Source organism: Centrocercus urophasianus, unplaced genomic scaffold (genome assembly GCF_019232065.1).
Source record: "Centrocercus urophasianus isolate 14NV4802_14NV808 unplaced genomic scaffold, USGS_Curo_1.0 seq_12, whole genome shotgun sequence".
In the NCBI taxonomy this organism is placed as follows: Eukaryota; Metazoa; Chordata; class Aves; order Galliformes; family Phasianidae; genus Centrocercus; species Centrocercus urophasianus.
Genome location: NW_024884364.1, coordinates 26,698,110 through 26,720,737, shown reverse-complemented (window position 1 = coordinate 26,720,737; position 22,628 = coordinate 26,698,110). Strand labels below are relative to the sequence as shown.

The window sequence follows — 22,628 nt, the reverse complement described above, 5'->3', positions numbered from 1 at the left end:
GTAACCAAGTTGGCTACACCGAGGGAAAGTCACACTTGACAAACTTGGCAGCCTTTTATGATGGAGTTACAGCACCAGTGGATAAAGCAAGAGCAACTGACATCATCTACCTGGACCTGTGCAAAGTATTTGACTCTGTCCCACATGACATTCTGGTTGCCAAATTGGAGAAAAATGGATTTTGATAAATGGACCACACGCTGGATGAGGAAATGGCTGGATGGTCACACACATAGAGTTGTAGTCAACGATTAGTGTCCAAGTGGAGACCATTGACAATTGGTGAACTTCAGGGATTAGTGCTGGGACCAGAGTTATTTAACATCCTTGTTGGCAACATGGAAAGCGGCATTGAGTGCACCCTCAGCAAGTTTGCCAACAACACCAAGCTGAGCGGTACAGTTTACATGGTAGAGGGAAGGGATCCCATCCAGAAGGATCTGGACAGGCTTGAGAATTAGGCCCCTCTGCTCTAGTGAGTCATCACCTGGAATACTGCATCCATTTCTGGGTCCCCCAACACAAGAAGTACATAAAGTTGTTGCAGCAGGTCTAGAGGAGGACCATGAAGATTATCAGAGGGCTGGAGCACCTCCACTACAGGGACAGGCTGAGAGGGCTTGGGCTTTTCAGCCTGGAGAACAGAAGGCTCTGGGGGACCTTATAGCACCCTTCCAGTACCTAAAGGGAGCCTACAGAAAAGCTGGGGAGGGATTTTTTAGAAGGGCAGATGGTGACAGGACAAGGTGAAATTGTTTTAAACTGGAAGAGGGTAGATTTAGACTAGATATTACAAAGAAATTCTGTACTGTGAGGTGGTGAGACACCGGAACAGGTTGCCCAGCGAAGCTTTGAATGTCCTTTCCCTGGAAGCATTCAAAGCCAGGCTGGATGGGTCTTTGAGAAACCTATTCTAGAGGGAGGTGTCCCTGCCTATAGCTGGGGGAATCAGAACTAGGTAATCTTAAAGATCCCTTCCAACTAAAATTGTCCTATGATTGTATGATTCTGTCTCATTTTTCATTTCATCAAAATGTAAAGCAGGGCCTAAGATGAAGAAGGATATAGTGATAGCTTCCTTCTAACTGCAAACAATGGTATTATATCTTTATATTTTGTTTTTAAAACCAAAACAAAAATGAGAGAACAGGGAGAAATATCCTTACAAGTAATGCTCACATGCTCATGGTCTCTCAGACAGCTAGCACAATGGGTGCCTCCCTTGCCCCTTCATCCAGTAGGATGGATCCCCTCCAGTTTCTGTACCAAAACAGTAAACCAGAATAAGGTTCTGGAGATGCAGACCATATATCAATGTCATTGTAGTTGGGTTTGAGTTGATAGGTAGTGAGATGGATTTATTTACTGCATTATAAGCAGGTTAAAGCAGGTTTCAAGATGGAATGTGACAAATTGCTCTCCCTTTTACCAAGAGGTATGTGAAAATTCTTTTTATTATTATATGACCACTTACATTACCCTATTTAGCTGGATAAAAACTGTTTTAGCTGAAATGCCAGGTTAGGTGAGTCAGTAAATATTTGTATGACTAACATCAGCAAAGGAAAAATTATGCAGGGCAAGTTTGCTTTTGTTTGGGCAAACAGAATGATAAAAATAAAATCGTGTCACATAAAATTAAAGCTTAGTGAAATTTTACTTTTTCAATTACTGTCTTTAGGCAAAGCTGTTTTTGTCTGCAAAGTCCTAATATCAAATGCATGAAATAATATAACTTTTTTCAATAGCATATTAGCATATATAATAGCATATCAATAGATTGAAGAGGCACATGTTTTTAGATGTGTACCTTCACAAGTAAGAATACCTATGCTTGAAATTTCTTGGGTACCAAAGAGTTCTTTTGTTCCAAGACTTGAGAAGAATGGTTGAGATGCAAGAAAAGATAAAATATGCTAACTGAGGTCTTCCAAAAGAACTAAAAAGAATGTCTTTTTCATAGGTTTTCCAAAGTCATCTCTGATTTGGAACAATAAATCCACATTGCTGGAATTTTCCAAAGTATACCATTTCAAAGTATTGCTGGATGTATTCCTAAATCATTTGGGATTTTAGAAAACACCACAGCCATTTCTCAGTGACTTTCAATGGCATTTGGAATTTCCAGAAGGGCCTCAGGCACTTATTTGGAATGCGAGCATGGAAACCTGTGAAAAACGTTTTGTTGCAATTTCCCAAAAGCTGTCATATGCATAATTTGCAAGCACTCCAACTCCCACTTATTGCAAGTTTGGACACTGTTGGGGTTTGGATGATCTTCTGCCATAGAGAACAAATCCCCAGTAAATCCAAGAACTAAAACAAAAGAAAAAGACAATTGGAGTTCTGCAAGATTCCTCATTTCTCCCTGCTTCGAAGCCCAGGTTGTCCAGCCAGGATGTCTAGCTGACATTCTGCTGGCCTGCCTGCTCATTACTTTGTCTGTGCTTTGATCACCCATGAATCCACAGGACAGAAGGCCAAAAATCTGACTCCAAATGCAGCAAAAAATCGACAAGGCCCATGATATACCTGAGGGATCCATCAGAGGTAAACAATGAGGCCAGATGATCATTACCTGCATTAGCATTGCCTCCTGTTGCTGCTCACCAGCGCTGCCCTGCACCTGTACCTACAGTGCAGCACCTGCTGTGGCCGGGACTGCAGCCCAGCCTGTTCCACTTTCATAGGCCTGACAGCAGGTTTGGGAGGAAATGAACTTACAGTAATGGAAGTTACAGTGTTCCCAGGTCAGCCTGATGTATCCATACTTGGCTACTAGCCGAGGTAACTTTCTATTCCTATTAAAATGAAAGCAGCTTCACTGTTGGCCTCACCTTGGCTCTAGGAGTTTGTTTCTCCAGGCTAGACTTCCCATTTGAGTCTGGCTACAATGCCTGATGTTAAAATGCCAGCCTTTTTCATCTGCCTAGCTTGAAAAGCAGAGTAATATGAATGTTCCTGCAGTGCAGTGCCACACCACAAGTGACTGCGAGAGTCCCAGATGCTGTGACAAAGACTCCGTGCCTAGTGCCAGTCCTTTTATGAATAATTTCACCTGCTATTAGCCTGATTTCATATTTATCTACTAAACCTGTGTAGCTTCCTGCTGCGACGATTTGGTGGCCAGAGGAGTAGAGAAACTGGCAACAAAAAAAGCATAGCAGTGGTGGGATATAAAAAGCTAGCTTTTGAAAATGCATGTTTACCAAGCACAGTACTAAAGCCATAATGTCTATGGGTTTTTATGTATATTCCAGAGGCAATGCATATTTCAAGAACACAGTGCTGTGGGCATCCAGCTTGGAGAGTTCTCTAGTTTCCAGACCAAAAGCTGCAGTCTATTAAGCCTATAGAAGCAGAAATTTGCCTTGCCAGGTACCAAATCTGTATTTATTTTTCACTGAGGAATTTCTGTTGGTTTAATGCTAAATAGGAAAAATCCCCACTCTCAAAAAAAAAAAAAAAAAATAGAAGACAAGCATCAGCAATTTCACTATGTTGTGAAAGCTTTTTGGTTTTCTGTCTTTATTACAATTACTTTCAATCCCAACAAGAAGTAGGTCCTATCTTCACAGAATCACAGAATTGCAGGAGTTGGAGGAGACCTCTGGAGATCATCAGGTCCAACCCCACTACCAAAGCAGTTCCCTACAGCAGGTTGCACAAGTAGGCATCCAGACATATCTTGAGTATCTCCAGAGAAGGAAACCCTACAGTCTCTCTGAGCAGCCTGTTCCAGTGCTCCATCACTCTGACAGTAAAGAAGTTCTTCCTTGGGTTTGTATAGAACTTCCTGTGTTCCACTTTCTGCCACTACTCCTTGTTCTATTGCTGTCCATCCCCAATGACTTGACTCCTGCACTGTCTTGCTCCTGCTCCCTCCCCAGTCCCTTGGTAAAGAGAGGATTCAAGCTGGCAGCAGCCATCCTCCCCTTCCTGCAGTACACGGCTAAAGGCAAATAGCCTCGTGGGCATTCAAAGGAGATGAAAAGAAGCAGCGAAGCCTTCTGGACAAGGCAACAGGAGGCTACATTACTGGTGCTGCAAGCAGAGAACACTATGTATCTGTGACAGAGGCAATTGGGAACCTGGAGGCAGAACCTGTTAGTGGCATTTTAATGATTCTGGATAGAGGTGGGAGAGATGGAAAGGGCAGCATATCAAATGCACTTGAAAGGTCACAGAGGTCTCCCAGGCTTTTGAGCTGTTTCTCTCCTATCTTCAGTAGAGGCACTCAGAAGCAAAAAATAAGGGAAGGCAAATACAGGTTGAACATTCACAGCCACTAGATACTGCTAATAATCATTAAGCAGTCACCTGAGTCAGGAAAATACCAGCTGTCTCAGCCTCTGATTAAAATGCTACCTAGCATTCTTTTGGAGTTCACCTTATTTACAGAACAGAGGATTCATTACTTTTCTTTTTGTTTTGGGGCGAGTTTTTCCAAAGATATAGGCTGTATCAACATAATGTAACAGATGTAGATATCCATAGGTCTAACTTGTCAGAAAATAAATAAATAAATAAATAAAAATCAGGGGAATTATTACGTGCAGTTATTTAAGCAAAACTTATTTTCATAGTCGTTCAGTAAACTTCATGCAGAATGACTTCCCACTAGCACTTGCCTCCTGCTCCTGCAAAAGTGTGTTGAAAAAAAAAAAAAAGAAAAAAAAAGCATAATGATAGCTTCAAATTCCATCTTGGTAAGGTAAGTAGGCTGCCAACAAGGAACTTGGGGTATCTTTCTAAGCCTCAAACAAAACAAAGGCTATCTTATCTTCCCATCAGTTTACATGCTGTAATCCAGAAGGCTTCCATGTTTTGTTTTGTTTGAAGAAGTAAAAAAGGTTTACAGGAATTTCCCTTATTTTAAAATGACCTAATTAGTCTTAAAGTTTGGATAGATTTAAAAAAAAAAAAAAAAAAGACAAACAGCAGCAAAAAAAAAAAACCAAGAAAAAGCCAACCAAGTGCAGTGAGACATGGCTATTCTGTACTTTGTTTACCCATCTGTTTCTCTGTACTGGGACTAAGGAGGGAATGTGGCAGAACTGTTTAATGCAAATGGTACTGAGAATATGGAACAAGTTACCATTGTTGGGAGTTAGTGAAGGGCATACAAGTGTTCAAATTACTGGATATTTGTTACTCTGGTGAGGAGGACTGAGGGATGAAAACATAAGACCATGGGATTCAGCAAAACTAAACAGAGGATTTGTTACCATATTTTGGAGCTGATGTCTTTTTCCTGAAAATATTTCACTTACAATTCAGGTGCAAACTTGTTGTCTGCAGAGACTGAGAGCCAAGAGTATTTGACGCTGCTTCTGGGTATGAGACGTGACTTCAGGTGGAGGGAGATGGGGGGGTATTTTCTGGTATTTTCTGGGGTTGTTGTTTTCTCTTCTGATGCAAGACTTACTTTTCTTATCAGTAAAGTGTGCATTATTAGGAAAGGAGTTGTACAAGCTTCAGTGGAGGACTGGGTTTTGTCCAGATGTGACTGGGTACAAAGGAAAAGAAAGATGGGCTGGGGCTGGGAGTGGTTAGGGAGCTGCTTGAGCTTCCCAAGGGAGTCTGCAGGGTGCAAGGAGCCACTCTGAAGCTGAGTGTGGAATATGCATCAGTTCTCTAGAAAAAAACTTGGGCAAGAGGAAAGGCTATTCTACATGCATAGCAGAAAGTAGAGAAACACATACTCCCTTGCATGCTTTTCTTCTGAGGTAAAAATCCTCTGATATTCATGAAAACAACATGCCTCTGTATCACCTGAGGACTGAGGTTTCCCTACAAGGCATCTTCTCAACCCAGACAACTGCATGAGCTTTGATATTAACTCAAGCACAAAACTGAGCTAACATGTCTGCAGAACTCCTAAATTAGACCTGGATTGTGTCCAAGAAGCTTAAAGCAGAAGAAAAGGAGCCTCGGGTCTGTCTGAAATGTCCGTGTAGATGGATTCTCAGATAGGATGCTCTGAAGTGTTGCCTCTTGTGGTTTCAGCTAGCATGTGGGTGGCTGAGTTCTCTGAATCACACATTGTAAAAGCAGAAGTTTGACAGTTCCATTTACAACATAGATAGCTTTGGTTTTAGTCTGAAAACCCTTCTTTTTGGAATTCCCCAGATCTGAGGAAAGGATTGGAGGGAAAAAAATAAATCTGATTCAGAGCTTAAAAGGAATTGACGTCTTTCCCACAGCATTTACTACTGGGAAACATTACTAACTTTTACTATAAGAGCTATTGACCAATAACTCTTATAGTGTTTCCCTGCTATCCCAGTGAAGTGTAACTACAGAGGTTGGAAAATAGATATTTTCCAACCTCTGTAGATATTTGCATTTTTAACACTGAAGAATAAAATGATGTGCATCACATACATGCACATACATCACATGCATAAACATGTACACACTCTGCCTTCAAGTCTGCAGATAGTCTGAAACACAAAATAATGGCTGAGCTTACTGAAATTCATCGGGCCATGTGAATAGAGAGTGCTCACACCACAACATAATGAAAGCCATCAGAGCTCCAACCTCATGTGGCTTTCATGGCCTAGCAGTGTCTACTTACTTTGTTTTGGAATTTTGCCTCTGCCACATGCATGTCACTGCTTCAGGAGAAATATGTGAAGGAGTCACTTCGGGTTTACAGGGACAGAACAGCAAGAGCAACTGAGCTGAGTTGTTCTGGGTGCTTGTTAAAGCAGGTTTAGCCAAATGAGAAGGGACAGAGGTCTACAAGGGCCTATACAACAGAGAACAGACAGTATGATATGTCACTGCCTCTCATTTTTATGCAGCCATTAGTTTCCTCATATACAGACTGGGAACAAGGCTCTGCTGCATCGTAATTTCCTGGCCAGTTATAATGTGAACTCCTCTGTATTGATGTTAATGAACATACAGGTCTGAAAATATGGATTTAGAAACAGCTTTGACTATCTGAGGGAAAGCAGAAATGGAGAATGCAGTATTGACAATGATGTGTATTAAGGCCTTTTATTGAGAATAAGAAATTTTCCTTCTACCACCAAATGTTTTCCCCTTAATTCTTGAAATGTAGCAGGAAGTGAGAAGGCTATACTGCTCTTCATTAGAAATTGGTCTAAGTTCAGTAGATGAGTGGAGTGATGAATTGAAGATCACACAACAGTGTAGACAGACCTTCTAAATGAAGAAAAACCTGCAATGAAAAATTATGAAGAGTTATTCAGAAGACGCAGAAAGGAAAGGATGGGTTATTCTGGTGTCTCTGAGAGGTATGGGAAGGAGAGAGGCTCTGTTTGAACCCTATCAGTAGAAGCATGTAAGTATGAGCAGACAAAACAGAGATGGGATGAGGTCACGTCTCCATCAGTGCTACTCAGGAAGCTTGACTTTGCTCAGTGGGACCCCAGCAGCAATATTCAAAACAGCAGCCATGGGCCTGAATCACTAATGCTCCAGCAGACAGACAAATAGAAGAAGAAAGTCACTGTAAGACAGAAACCTATTAATCAGCCTTATAACAGTGTTGTTACTCACTGTGGTTCATGTGGATATGCCTACGCATAGAAAATATGCAGCAAATGTTGACTGTTGAAAACTGATAGACTTCAACATGTGATTGTAAAGAAGAGTTCATTATCAAGCAAGTCTTTGCTGCTGCATACCAAAGACAATTGTTCTTGGCACAATGAAATTTAGTATATTTATCGTCAGTGACCTAGAAATAGACACTGAGTCATAAAATAAGTCCAGGAGACAGTATAAGCTTTAAAAAGGACTAGTAACTGATGTGAATTTAGCATCCTGAAGAATGAGTTCTGAACAGAGCAATACATCTGGACACAAAGAAGGTGAGCCCTAACCTTAGAACAGGAACATGCTCTCCAGAGAAGCAGAGATTCTGAAGAAGCTCTTAAGAGAGGAAGAGTCTGAGGCAGTTAAGAGCCAATGTGAGTTCCCAGTGTGATGCTCTGCCTAACAGAATTGCACCAAGCTAAGTTGTTTGAGTATTCACACTGGTGTGAAACACATTGCCATACCCGAATACAATAGCCCCAGCTTAGAGAGGATTTTGATGAAATGAAGGAGGCTAAGAGGAGGACCTTGAGAATGACTACAGCCTTGAAAAATCAATGTTTATGTAGGCGCAAGGTTTTTATTGCCTTTTAGCCTCCCCCCCAAAAAAGGTTAGTCATGTGTCTGTTATCTGTAGGAGAAAAGGTAGCTGATTCTTCAGACTAACAGGCAAAAGATTAACAAAGTGTAATGACTGGGCACAGCAGCTAAATGAATTCAGACTAAAAGATGTGACTTTTAAGCAGTTAAGGTTACTTATTAACCTTATTACTAAAGGCTGTCATCTTTTCCCTAGAAATATTAAGATCATGGTTAGAAATCTTCTTAGAAAAAATCCATTCCAGCTAGGGACAAAAGCAGAGAAGTCCATTGGCATCATTACACAGTAGATCAAGTTGACTATTCTGGGTGTGAGTATGTGGCCACTCTCAAGCCCAAACATACACCAATTCCAAACGATGTCTGCACACTCCTGCATGTACACCTAGACTCTCGGTTTTAAGACCTTTCCAGCCACAGCAGGGAAAGATGTACATGCACAAAGCATTCTTTAATGTCCATCTGCCCTCTCACTGCCTGGAACATAGCAGATTGACCACATTAGAAGGTGGCAAAGCCGATGACAAGATAATGTACAGATGCGAAAGACAAACATGGTGCTTACAGTCAGCCTTCTTTGTGCAACAGCAACTAAAATGTATGGTGACTGCACTGGCCAGTTCTCCTGGATGAAAAAGGTGGGGTTTTGTTGGGAAGGGTAAAGGATAGGAGAAGAAGGTTTGTTTTGTTACTCACTTTGTTTAGTTATGTTTTAAAACACGTCACCATATGGTTTCTGTGTTTTGAAGTAGCGAGCTCCTGATCTGTAAGAGAATGCTTTTCCTACACAGGGGATGGGTGAGTTTTATGAACCATAGAAAGTCATGCTGTTCATTGGCAAGGGCTTTGATTATACACATTTTTCAGTACATATTGGAGAATATAAAACCTAGCAAATGTCAAGGAGGAAAGGAGGCTGCCTGGTGTAGTTATGATCTGGACCATGACATGCACGTTTCAAAATGTTCTCTTGAGAGAAAAAAAATCTGAAAATAACAGACAGGGGAGCAGAGTTACAGAAGGGTTCTGAGAGAGGGTTGGTAATTTGGGAAACAGTCTTGAAGCTTCCTGTAACTCAGATTAAATAGTAGAGCAGATATTTGGGTCATCCTTACTCTAACATCCTGGTTTTTGTATTGTGTTTAAAGGTAAGCTGCCTCCATGGGTGCATGTCTTTTGCACACTGCTTTGTAAATCTATTCTGGGTCAGTTGAGGTAGGAATGACATTTTGTAGAATAATGCATAGTGAAGGTATGGTTGTTGTCCAGCAGAGCTGCTCTGATTTTTCTATTGCCGGAGTTCATGATACATGGATTTTGATAGGACCTGCTGCTCAGTCTAAATTAAGATTAAGGTTCTTTGCTTTGCCTGTATGAGATATCTTCTGGGCACACCATTTTTTTTACTTATCTGAAAATTTCTTTGCTGCATAGCAACTGAAGGTTGTCAAGACTCACATTTGCTGGTATTCTGGGTGTCCAGCAGAGTGGGAAATAATTTCCTGCTGTACATTACAGTATCGTGTATAACAGCTCCAGTGAGATTTGCCCACTCCTTTTACACCCCACCCCCGATCCCCCTGGAGCAATGGTGAAAATGGAGTCATGATACTTAGGGATTTCCACCATTTCACTTCCTGAAATGGAAACCATAATGAAATACCATGCACGCTATAGTACTGTATGGGCAGGAAAGCTAGACAAAGTCTTCCATTGTATCAATCCAGTTGCTACTGGAGGGGATCTGCCCACTTTGGTGTGACAGGATGTACTGCATATTTTGTAGTTTTGCCCAGTGCTCCAACCCCTGTGGGCTAACCCTTTTCAACACAAGCAATAAAAGAAGAAAAGATTGAGGCCCTTCTCTTATACCGCTTTTATTTTAGGGGGATATTAAATACAAAGAGTTTCACTCTCGGTGGAAATTGTCCAACTGACTCCAGGATACTGTGTAATCATTAGGAACTGGAAAAACTCAAACTGCCTGTCTGTAGTGGCTTGGATAAGACCTGCTGGGTGCATTCCAGAAATGAATATTGCAGCTGTGATGAGACTTATGTTAGGTCTCTTCTTTCAGGGTGAATTGTGCCCTTACACCCAAGGCCAGTATAAGGCTTATGCACCTCTTGAGAGCCATCTAAGCCCCCAGAATAAACCGAACAAAGCATTTAAATGTTACGTGGACCTCCTGGCCCTTTTGGCGGAAGTATGTGAGTTACAGGATATGTGCAAATCATTAAAATGTACGCTTTTCACCATTAAAGGCTGTAAAGTATATTCAAAAAACTACCTCCCTCTCTTACAAATGTGTTCCCTTATAATTTTTTTTTGTAAAGCATCCAAGCCTGCAGAAGTGTCTAAAATATTTGATCAGAGAAGGGATATTGTGTAGCATTTGGCTGACGTGCAGATTGTTTGCATCCTTCTGGTGTTCCTCAACAGTAGCAGTGTGACTATTTGCTTTTGCAAGGAGTGCAGTTGGAGGAGGAGCAGCGCAGAGCAGGAGGATAGGTGGACACTAGGCTGGATCTAGCATAGTCCTGCACCTTGCACACCCAGCAAAGCATACCATCTGGTTTAGTTTTATCCCAGAGAAATCCCATTTGTGTTCTCTACTTAGTAAACATCGGAGCACAGTGAGCGAAAATGAGTGGGAGAGTAACTCCAAAGCATATTCATGGCCCTACCGCAGATGCACCACGCGCACCTTCTTGTGCCTTCTCAGACAAAGGGCAAAACAAAGCTCACAAAATGCTCTTACATGTGGGTTGCTGTTAAAAAACATGTCTGTGGGAGAAGAAGCAGGTTCTCCAACCTTTCCTATTGCGGCAGATGTTGTATTTTGAGTGAGGACAAGTAACAGGAGGTGCCACCTGACAGTGCTCCCAACAATTCCTGCTTCAGAAAACCTGCTAAAATTCTCTTTCCCCGTGTTCAGGGCAACCAGGATTTAGATGGAAAAATCTGTGCACACGGCAACCAGAACTTGATATCTTAAGTGGTGCCGTGTGTGTATTAATGCCAGGTGAGATCTGGCAATTGAATGTTTGTTTTAAATTTCTCTTTAATCTCCCTTTCAGTTTTAACTTTGAAGTCTAGGTAAGTACATTTTCTGGTTTATGCCTCAGATGACATGGAAAAAGATATTCCACCTACAGTACTGGAATATCATTTATAGGTGTGTGAATTCATAAGGCTGCCTCTAACAGTTTGCCCACCTGGAACCATCCCAATCTGCATTAACTGAGAACTTGATTAATTTATATATATATTTAAAATATATATTTTAAAAAAAAAAAAAATACAAACCTTATTTCAGATTTCAGACATTTCTTTTATTATAATTGCCTCAGTATTACAGACCCAGCTATTTCAGGACACATGCAGGAATATATACACAGCCTATGCACAAAAAAAGAATGAACAAGATTTGGGTAGAGGGGAGGAGATGGTTGTTGGCCTGCTAAATTGATACTGAATTGAGTTTTGTTTAGACACAGCTCATTAAAGCAGAGAGGGGAGGAGAAGCTGAACATATAAATCTGTGGAAAAATATTTAAAGGAATAATGATAGAAAGGGGGTAAGGTTTAGAGTAGTATGAGTATACTCAGATTTATTTAAGTTCTGTTTTTCTACTACAGATGTTCTGTTAACTAGAGCAGAGATGTTCAGAGACCACATATTGGCTGTAAAATTCTAGGTCTGACATTAATTAAATGTCTGCTGCTCTTCATATGAACTAGACTCCAGACTTTTTCAGGCCTTCTAGTCTTCTGAAGAAATAGCTGTAGAATACATCATGTGCGTATCTTGCACTCTCGTGGGTTTTTTTATAGCAAGTGTCACTTTTTTATAAGGAAAGTTTAACATCTTACCATTCTTCTGATTATTTTGCTGCCGTTCAGGAAAAGAAGGAAAAAAAAAAAAAAAAAAGAATAGTCTGATACTATACTAACATCTGATACTTTCTGCAGAATGCTACCTCCACCCAACATGTGTTTTTAAGCAACATTCATGGTAGGTTCAATGGTCACAATCATTCATTTATGTTATGGTTTATGTGAGTTCACTCACTGCATCAGTTATAGGAAGGTGAGGGACCCCATACCACCTAGGAAATATAATTTGTCATTTGTGTCTTCTTTTCCTCCTGACTGGACTTTGTCACAGCTCCTTTTGGTCAGCAAACATGCTCCTCCTCTGGATCCTGCTGTGAAGGCAAGAGATACATTTCTGTTATGTAACACATTTTTATATATAATTAATCTTACAGAAATCTCACTAGCTCCTTCTTTTCCTCCCTCATAAGTGGATAACCTAACAATTTGATTTCCAGCCAGAGGCCCCAGACAGTTCCCTTTTTTGTGTCGATACTGTACCCATGAATTCAAATATTCTTGTGTTGTTACACTGAAACAATACCACTATTTAAAGTATGCCCAACCCAGTTTTAACAACCCTTATGGCTGCCTCCTTAGTCTTTACAGAAGAATGAAGCTGATGTCAAATGAAAAGTTTTTAGCCGACTGGAACTGTTATGTACTTGATACATTACTTACACATGCCACTTATAAAAACATAAACCCCAAGCCAAAGGCGTCTCCTTCACTCCCACATGGCTGTAGTTGAAGATGTCATTGACCATAAAGAAGCAAGTAAAACATTTTACCTTAAAGCTACACGGTTTCACACTAAAGAAGAAAAAGAAAAAAAAAAAAAGAAAAAAGAAAAAAAAAAGAAAAAAAGACATTTATTGCTAAATACAACTACTTAAAGTTAATTATTTTATTGTAATTGAAGACATTTTTTTACTGTAAAACTGAACAGTTAAAGCAACAATGGTTATGGTCATAAGCAGTATAGCTTGTCAGGGACATGAAGGTATGATCTGGATAATACCACTCAGGAGCTCACACACATGAGAACACCAGTCTGTGTCTTTTCATAGAGTCGTAGAACTATAGAATCACAGAATGGCTTAGGCTGAAAGGGAGCTCAAAGCCCACCCACCTCAACCCCTGTCCTGGGCAGGGCTGCCCACCACCAGCTCAGGCTGCCCAGGGCCCCATTCCAACCTGGCCTTGAGAGGCTCCAGGGATGGGGCACCACAGCTTCTCTGGGCAGCTGTGCCAGCACCTCACTGCCCTCTGAGGAAAGAATTTCCCCCTAATACCTAACCTAAATTTCTCTTATTTTAGTTTAAAGCCATTCCCCATTGTGCTATCACTGTCTATCCATGCATAAAGTTAGCCCCTCCACTGCTTGTAAGATCCCCTCAAGTACTGAAGGCCACAATGATGTCTCCGCAGAGCCTTCTCTTTTCCAGGCTAAACAAGCCCAGCTCCCTCAGCCTTTCTTCACAGCAGAGATGCTCCAGCCCTCCAATCATCTTCATGCCCTCCTCTGGATCCATTCCAACAGCTCCACATCTTTCCTGTGCTGGGGGCCCCAGAGCTAAATGCAGTAGTCCAGGTGGAGTCTCGCGAGAGTAGAGCAGAGGCTGAACAATTTCCTCCCTTGCTCTGCCATCACTGATCTTGTGATGCAGCTCAGGATGCAGTTGGCCTTCCAGGCTGCAAGGGCACACTGCTGGCTTGTGTCAAAATTTTCATTCACTAGAAGCCCCAAGTCCTTCTCCGTAGGGTTGCTCTCAGAAAGCAGCTGCACTCCTCCCAGTCTGTTATCACTATGCATTTTCATTATGAAAATACTTTTTAATTGTTTGGGTTTTTCTGAAGTACGCATTATTTGATGCTTAAATAATTTAAGGTCTACAAAAATTTGGAACTGAGCTCCATGGAAAAGATAATCTCTTTAGAGGAATTGACGGCCCTGAAAATGAGAGAATGTGCAGTTAAGAGAAAGCTTCTTGCTACTGCCTTTGCCATTGTCACATCCAGTATGAGAAAGATGAAGAAGTCAGCTCAGTGTGCAGAACCACTCAGTTCCCGACTCGTTTGGTAAGGCTGGTGGGAAGGATACACCAGTAATGGTGATGTTGGCTCACTTATCAACCACAAACCTACATCAGTATCAAAAAGCAAGAGATAGACTCAGTCAAAACAAATACCAGGAGGTCTCCATCCTAAATGGGTTTCCAAGAGCATTTAAGCCACAGAAATACACACAGTCCAAAGTAAGGAACAGTGTTGACTATGCTGTTTTTCTAGAGTGGGAGTCAAAGGCTGTACAGCTTAGTTCAAACACCGGCATATCTAGACTTCTCCAGAAAACTAACCAAAAATATTCATTTGAAAACATTGTTTGCAAAATGATTTATAAAGAGTATTTAATTTAATAATGAGCAGTTGAGAAATAAGTGTATTCAGTGTTTTCAATGCATAACTATAGGAAATCTCTAAAACTAATAGACTTGAACAAAATAATAATAATGTCTGGATTGCTAAAAATCCTGACAAGACTAAGAAAATGTGGTGGATTTGAAAGGTGGTGAAATATCACTGATGGATTTGTGGGAGATAAAGGTTTGAACAGCTTTCTCTTGCAAGTGAGTTTGATCCTGCTGAATGGGACTGAAAATGTCCCATAAAACAAAGACTCTCTTTTCTCAGGAGACACCAAGCTGCCCCATGTTAGGAAGCATGTTGCAACAGGTAGATTCAAGGACAGGAATTTCCCAAAATCTGTGTCCAGTTCCCACCCTTTGGCTGTGTTCTTTATGCTAATTTAGAACATACTTGGTGGATTTCTTGGGTTTGATTCAATCTTCCTACAATTTGATAGAAAAAAATGAGTATGTCCCATAGCAATTCATCTCACTGTGCAATTAGACAGAAACATCAGGCATTCCTAACACTCGAACAACAAATCCTGAAGAGAAATTAATTCTCCAGGAGTAAGAATTAAGCTTAATTAAGAGTTAAGACTCATGGACAAAACCAAGGGCTGAAGTACAGCCTTAATGTAAGCAGCTTGCAGCTCTGGAGACTCAAGGGGACTGCATCTTTTTACATCAGGATTGAATTTGGTCCAAAGTGCACAAAACTCGTGTTGTGTCTTAAAGATAATTGAGGATTTGTGGCTCTCTATCTCTCAGTTGGGAAAGGTCAGATTTCTGATTTCCAGGTCGGAACTGTTTGACAAGGATTTAGTGCCATCCACAACTCGGGACATGCTAACAGGCTTTCTTGTTTAAAGGGAATGCTGTAACTGTAAAAAGGGTCTAAAAGGGCAAACTTGGGAGGAAAAAGAAGACAACTTGTTTAAGTGATTTATCCTTCAAGATTCTCGAGCTAGAAGAGGTTTCCTCTTGTTAGACGAGGCATGATTGACCTAACTTTCCACTCTTGCACTAATGAGTTACTACAGTTTTGAAATCTATACAGGAAAGACTTCAAAATCCACAGGGTAATCTGAACAGGTTAATTTGCATCTTCTTGGAAAGCCTACATCCTTGCCTAGTGAAACGCAGCATTGCAGACGTTTGGCCAGCTTTTTTGTCTCATTTGGGAAATCAAGGACAAGACAACAGGCAAGCACTGAGGTGCACCACTCAATTACCACTGACCATTCTAAGCATTTCTCTTTTTCCTAGGCTATCTAGCTGGACATTTGGAATTACGCTGTAGCAGAGGAGAACATTACACCAGCCTCTTGTGTGCTATATGCCTATTCATGGACAAACTAACGCTTTTTTAATGAGAGTTTCTGATGCTGCTATCCAAACTACATTCCTTATCCTAGATCTCATCCTTAGCACAACTCCCAAAGGCATTTGGGAGTTTGGATGCAGACATATATGTGAATCCAGGGCTTGATCAGGTCTCATTGAAGTCAATAAAAATATTGTTGTTGCTGAAGAGATATCCATGAGGCTCAAAGGAAAAGTAAAAGCCATCCAAGAAAGAGCAAGAGATGAATTACAGGTTCTTCTTTTCATCAAAACATGCCTTACACTTCTCTCTCCCCCTTTTAAAAAAATAAAATCAACTGTTTTAACTTCATAGCTACTTTAAAATAACCGAGAAAATATTTAAATTTGAAAAAATGTTGAAGAGTTCTGGATTGATGCCCAAAAAATGTCAAGTGACCTCCCAGATATAGGACTGAATTTTGGAATTGGCCAACTCCGGTGAAGAATTTTTGGTGACGGCAAACTGCTGAAGTGCAGAAAAACAAGCAAGGGGAATCTGAGCAATGAACTTTTGTTTGCATGTCTCCTTGTTTCCGGAAAAAAAAAAAAAAAAAAAAAAAAGAATAAAGAATAAAGAACACCTGCAAACCTTCGGTACATTAAATATTTCATAAGCATAACCTCAGGGCGATCTAATTACAGATCGGGCATATGTTAATGCGTAATTTACCCGGGAATATTAATTTGCGAAGCGCTCGTGGTGTGAGTTAACCCGTTCTTTACAGAAGCGCGTTGGACTCTTAGAGCAGCCTCCAACACTCTCCCTCTGAGCTGCTCTTTGCGCAGCTCAGCACCGCTGTCCCACTGCGCGGTGCCGATGTGCGCATCGCTCGGTGCGTGCCGCGGAGGGCTGCGGTGCTAATAGCGGCTGGGAGGAAGCGGGGAAGCCGCATCCCTCCGTGCGTACCGCAGCCAGAGAGCACCTGCTCCGGGCACTCGTCGCCGCGGGACTCAAAGGCACAAGGAAGAGAAAACAGCGGGGATTTCTGTGCTGTCCCCTCTGCCTGCGGGCAGTGTCAGCGTGGAAAGAGCCGATGACAAAGTGCACCCGGACATCTGCCCTTTGCGGTGTCCCCGTCGGGTGCGGGGATGGGGAAGGAAGGAGAGGGGACCGAGCGCGTGGGTGCGCGTGTCGGTCAGCGGGTGGTGAGCCTAGCATCTGAAGTCGCTCGCAAGGTCACAGAGAGCGTTAACTCTTCCCCGCCCTCCCTTCTCCTCCTCCTCGGGCGCTCGGGCTAATGGCAGCCCGCCGCAGCGAGATGACAGCTTGCCGACCCTTAATGACAGGCTGGGAGCTGCGGACCGCGGGGACAAAGGGAGGAAGCTCGGTGCCGCCGCCGCTACCCCTGGGCGGGGGCAGAGCCTGCGGGCAGCAAGGGGCAGCGAGGGGCCAGAACTCTCCCGGAGCGCTGCGGGACGCTCCCTCTTTTCCGAGCCCCGCAGCTCCCAGCTCCGGCTGTAGCGGAGGGGGAACTTGGCAGAACGCGAGGTGATCGCTCGCGAAGTATCGCACACCGTGCGGCTCTGCGGCTTTAAGTGATCCAAAGGAAACGCGGCGTTTTTCAGACACAAACATTTTCTGCCGGTCTCTCCCCTCCCCGGCTTCCTCCCTCCTGCCTCCCTCTCCCTCGCTCCCTCTCTCTCCTTTCTCCTCCTCCCGCCCCTCAAGTTTCTCTGTCTGATTAAATGAGAAGGAAGTGTGGGAGTGGTGGTTTTGAAGCTCTCCCTTTAAGAGGCAGCCTGCAGTGACGAATTGTTGAAATTGCCATTGCAGGATGGCATTCCGCTATAAATTCATTGTTCCACCTCCTCTCATCTTCACATTTCTCTCCCTTCTCCTCTTGTTCACATCGGCAGACTGGGGATAACAACAACAACAGAAAGGAGAAGGGGAAGAGGGGGCTCGCACCAAAATCCAGGACGTTTTCCGCTTCTTTGGCTTTTTTTTTTTTTTTTTTTTTTTTGCTTTTTTTTTTTTTCTTTCTCTTTTTAACCATCATCACACCGGAGACGATCGAAGCGGTGTTTGGTGCCTGAATTTCTCCTCTCCCCTTCTCCTCCTTCTTCCAAACCGAAGGGGGCAGAGGAAGGAAGGAACCGCCGGAGCCGGGGAGCGCGGAGCCGCAGCAAAGCTGCCCTCGTCCCGCTGCTGCCGCTGATGGGGATGAGCCGCTGACTCCAGCAGAGAAGTGCAAGAGGAGCGGGAAGCGCTCAAACTTCTCTGCACGCCGGCTCCGAGCCTCTCTCCTCCTTCCCCTCTCTCCCCCCTCCGCCTCCCCAGCAGCGGGGATTTGCGATTTTCGCCTCTCTCTCTCTCCTTCCATGTGCTCCTGACTCTTCCCTGCAGAGAAACACAAAGTTCACACGCGAGCGGCTTTTGTTGACATCCTTCCCTCTCCCGCTCACACTTGACTCGCGCTCAGGAGGCAGAACTTTCTTCTTCGTTTTTCCCCCCCCTCCTTCTCCCCTCTCTCCTTCCCCTCTGCACTCCGCCGCCCGGCTCCTTCCCCTCGCTCCCCGTCCTCCGTGACCATCACCGCCGCTTATCCCTGCTGCCGGGGACATGCTCCCCGCGCCGCTCTCCCTGCTGCTGGCCGCCCTCCTGCCCCTCGCCCCGGCCCATCCGCCGCCACCTGCCGCCGCCGGAGCACCGCCGCCGCCCCTCGGGGCCGCCCCAACGCCGCCGCCGCCCCGGCCCGGCCCTCCCCCGGGGCCGCCCCGCGGGGCCAGCGGCGTCGTTCGGCGCCTCGACCCGACCTACGCGGGGGGCGGCAGGGCGGGCTTCGTGCTCTACGCCGGCGGCCGCCGCTTCCTCCTCGACCTGGAGCGCGACGAGGCGCCGGGGGCGCCGCGGAACGGCGGGCCGTCGCGCTGCTACTACCGCGGCACGGTGGACGGCAGCCCGCGCTCCTTGGCCGTCTTCAACCTCTGCGGCGGCCTCGACGGCTTCTTCGCCGTCGGGCGCGCCCGCTACACCGTGAAGCCGGCACGGCGCGGCGGGGAGGAGGAAGACGAGGAAGAGGAGGGCGGCCAGCGGATCTACGGCGAAGGCCCAGCCCGCGCCCCACACTTCTTCCGCAGGGAGCGCTTCAGCTTCGAGACGCTGCCGGCCCGCCCCAGCTGCGAGACCCGCGGTCCGGCCGGCGCGGCGGCGGCGCCTGAGAGCGGGCGGCGGAGGCGGCGGCGGCGTCGCTCGGTGTCGCGGGCCCGGCAGGTGGAGCTGCTGCTGGTGGCCGATGCGTCCATGGCGCGCAAGTACGGAAAGGGGCTGCAGCACTACCTGCTCACCTTGGCCTCCATCGCCTCGCGGCTCTACGCGCACGCCAGCCTGGAGAACCACGTGCGGCTGGCCGTTGTGAAGGTGGTGGTTCTAGGCGAGAAGGAGAAGGGGCTGGAGGTCAACCGCAACGCCGCCACCACCCTTAAGAACTTCTGCAAGTGGCAGCACCAGCACAACCGCCTCGACGACGATCACGACGAGCACTACGACGCCGCCATCCTCTTCACCCGCGAGGTAAGCATCAACCAGGGCCCGGCATCCCGGGCACGACACTTCATGGGGCGGTGGCAGTGCGGCCGCTGTCCAGCACGCGCTTGGCCTGGTGGCTGCTGCCTGCCCGCATCCTTGTCCTTGTGGTTGGGTAGTGCTGCGGCCCACGGACTAGCACCCAGATGAACAGCTGCTGGGGTGGAAGTGGAGCTGGAAAGCCAACATGTCGTGTACGTGTTGGTGTGTCTCCTCTTCCCTGTGAGGCCATCCATTTCAGCACGGCACTGGGACTGCTGCCAGATCAGAGAGGCAGTGGTTTGGCAGATCTGAAGCTGTCTTCCTTGTTTCCCTTGGGAGATGACACTGTGTCCTCTCCCATTGAGCTCGTCGCACACAGCCCCTCTCAGGGAGAGATCTGTTCTGCAAGCTGACTGTTCCCCAGCCTATATTAGTCCCCCAGTGAACCTGCTTAGCTGCTAGCAAGCCCATACAGGGCAGCGTAAAAGCACATGAGACTTCCTCACTGAGGGGGTTGACGGGCTATTTCCAGCACAACAGGCCAGCTCTGCTGCTCTGGAAGCTGGCTGCTGCTCTGTGGTTCGAGGGTAGGGCACAAATGGAAACCACAGGCAAACAGAGCTGCAGAAGTGGAGTGAGCTGGGCTGCTGGTGAGGGGATGCAGAATTCTGCCCTGCAGTGAGACATGAGTGTCCCAACCAGCCATGGGTCAGAACCCACCAGCCTGAGCCACACGGAGCTGCGCCTCACTCCCTGCCCACTCACTAATTAATTGCATCGCCAGAGGTCGTTACGGGACATTGCTGTAGTAGACATGTGGTAGAGTTTATGCAATGAAGTTCTTCTGTAAGACTCTGCCCTCAGCGGTCTGGGTTTGGTGTTTTCTTTTTTTAATTTTTTTTCTTCCTCAAGTATGAAAAAAATAACGGCATGACTTTCCGTTGGTTCGAGTACTCCTGCTTTTCTACATCACCAAAGCCTGCCAAAAAGGATGCTTTGGATGGTTTGTGGAAGGAGTTGCTCCAGAAGGGGGAAAAAAAGTGCCTGGCTTGCTTTTATAGCTGTAAATAGTTGAAACATTAAGTTCTGTGTCGGTCAGGCGTCCCTTGTGCAACTGGAGCCTTTTTTTAGCAGTTTAAAACCCATCATTCCAATTTGCAAGCTTTCATTTTTTTATCATTACAATCTGAAAGAAAGCAGGCTACCTAGGGTGGGTCATAGTGTTCTTGCTTTTTGCTATAAACATCCCTTCCAATGGCTTATTGGTTAAGCTTGGGCCAAAATCCATCACTCTTTCACTAGAGGGTGTGTGTCTCTGCCAGAATTCCCATTTATTTCCTTGGGATTTATTGTGGTTCAGAAACTCCTACGGTGGCAGGCTGTGAGTCCTAGCTTAATGATTTAACTTCATTGGATTAAGGTAGGATGTGGCTTTAAAATGCACTTGCTTTACAGATGCTTATCCACGGATTTTTGCATGGCCCTCATGCCAGAACAAGAGTGCTAATCAGTAACCCACTTTGAATTACTCCTGAGTAACACATCTTCCATGGGCAGGGTTATTGCTTTCAGATGCATGCAGTACATCCACTAAGTGTCACCGTTCCCCTGGTCTCCCTCCACTCTTAAGATGCAAATATTGTTTGCGTTGTTACTTAGGGATGTAGGTACTCTGGAAAAGAAAGGCACATGCCTCAGTGGTTTTTCCTGGTTTACATGTAGTGCATGCAGCAGAGCAATTCCGGATAACATAATCTGTTCTGATGACTGGTTGCGTGTACAGGCGCATTGTTTGGCATTGCATGTCAGTATTTGGCTCAGAAAGGACAGGATCGTAGTTTCTTGCTACATGTGTTTATGATGTTCTTTGCAGGGAATCCACATGATTTTTATATGCTTACAGTCAGAATGTCAACATGAATCTATTTGCTCATCTTGGAATGTAAACACAAAAAAGGGTTAAAGAATGAAAAAGGAGCGGAGATGTTTCCTGCAGAAAACAGTCCCACTTTGAGCTCGAGCAAGATTTTTTCCAGTTTAGCTTTTCAATGAGAGTGGCAGCAGTTGGCAGGAGGATCCCACTTTTACAACTATGTTTTGAATGTATGAAGTGCGTTGCTTAGCTACGAGACGCCGCACCATGGCTGCCTGTTTTGATGGGCTCTGAATACCGTCATGCTAATTTTTGAACATCCAGATGTCTTCCGCTAAATCGCTTGTTTTTGAAGCATGGAGTGAATGTGTGAGGTACATTTTCCGTCTTTGTTTACTAACTGAGGCCACCTCAAACTTTGTGTCTGCATCAACAGAATAATATTTGCACATCGTTTGTCAGCCAAACACATGTCCTCAGCTGTATGTAACTGTTGACATGGAGCTAGTCTCAGTTGCACATGCCTACTGCCATACAAGGCTCTGAAGTAATAATTGTCTTTATTCTGGAGTGACACTGACTCGGATCTTGTTCTGACATGAAAAGATGCTTGCTCACAGTTCAGCACCACTGCTTTCTCCTCTTCTATTGTCATTACTTGTTTCAAGATAAATTAACAACCATTGATAGACTAAGAACGCTGGCAGCTTTCTTGTATTGTAAAATTAGTATGAGAGGTCTAAATGGATTATAATCATAATCCATTCTGGAAATATTCCCATGCAAGAAGATTTTTTGAAGAAGGTTTACTAATTCTGGGTTAAAACGTCAATTTACCTTTAGTCATAACACGTATCTAACTTGGCAAGTATTTCAAAGCAATCGTGCTGCAGAGCAAAATAAATAGTAAATAAATATATACCTGAGTTCCATTTGGGGTGATACAGATAATGTCGTGATGCTCTGTATTGCTATCAATGGGGGCAAGGGCAGCATAACTCTATGCCTTAGCTGCAGTGAATCCCAGATGTAACTACCAGAAAAGCTACTATAACAGGTCTGGTTACTGTTACACCTATAAACATCAGTGAACGCAGAAGTTATCTGTCACTAAATACTGCAGAAACTCATTGGGTTCCATAACAATTATTTTGAATTCCCCAAAGAATCAAGTATGAGGGGTCTGACTTATCGGTACCAAGATGTAATAGAAAGGTATCTTAGTTTCAGCTGGGATGGAATAGCTTTCTTCAGAGTGTCTGGTATGATGCAATGTTTTGCTTCTAGTAGAAAAACAATGTTGATAACACACTGATGTTTATAGTTGCTGTTAAGCAGTGTTGTACAGAACCAAGGCCATTCTCAGTAAAGGGCCCAAGGAGCTGGGAGGGAACAGAATTAGGATAACTGACTTCAA

The 22,628-nt window shown here is 44.4% G+C and overlaps 1 protein-coding gene across 1 annotated transcript in view; it reads left to right on the top strand.

Moving 5' to 3' along the window:
* The first annotated feature begins 18,393 nt into the window (after positions 1-18,393).
* Positions 18,394-22,628, top strand: part of ADAMTS5 (ADAM metallopeptidase with thrombospondin type 1 motif 5) — a 43,731-nt gene continuing 39,496 nt past the window's right edge. The window contains exon 1 of the mRNA XM_042810037.1: positions 18,394-19,344. Coding sequence (XP_042665971.1) covers positions 18,394-19,344 — 951 coding nt within the window. The remainder of the gene's footprint in view (positions 19,345-22,628) is intronic.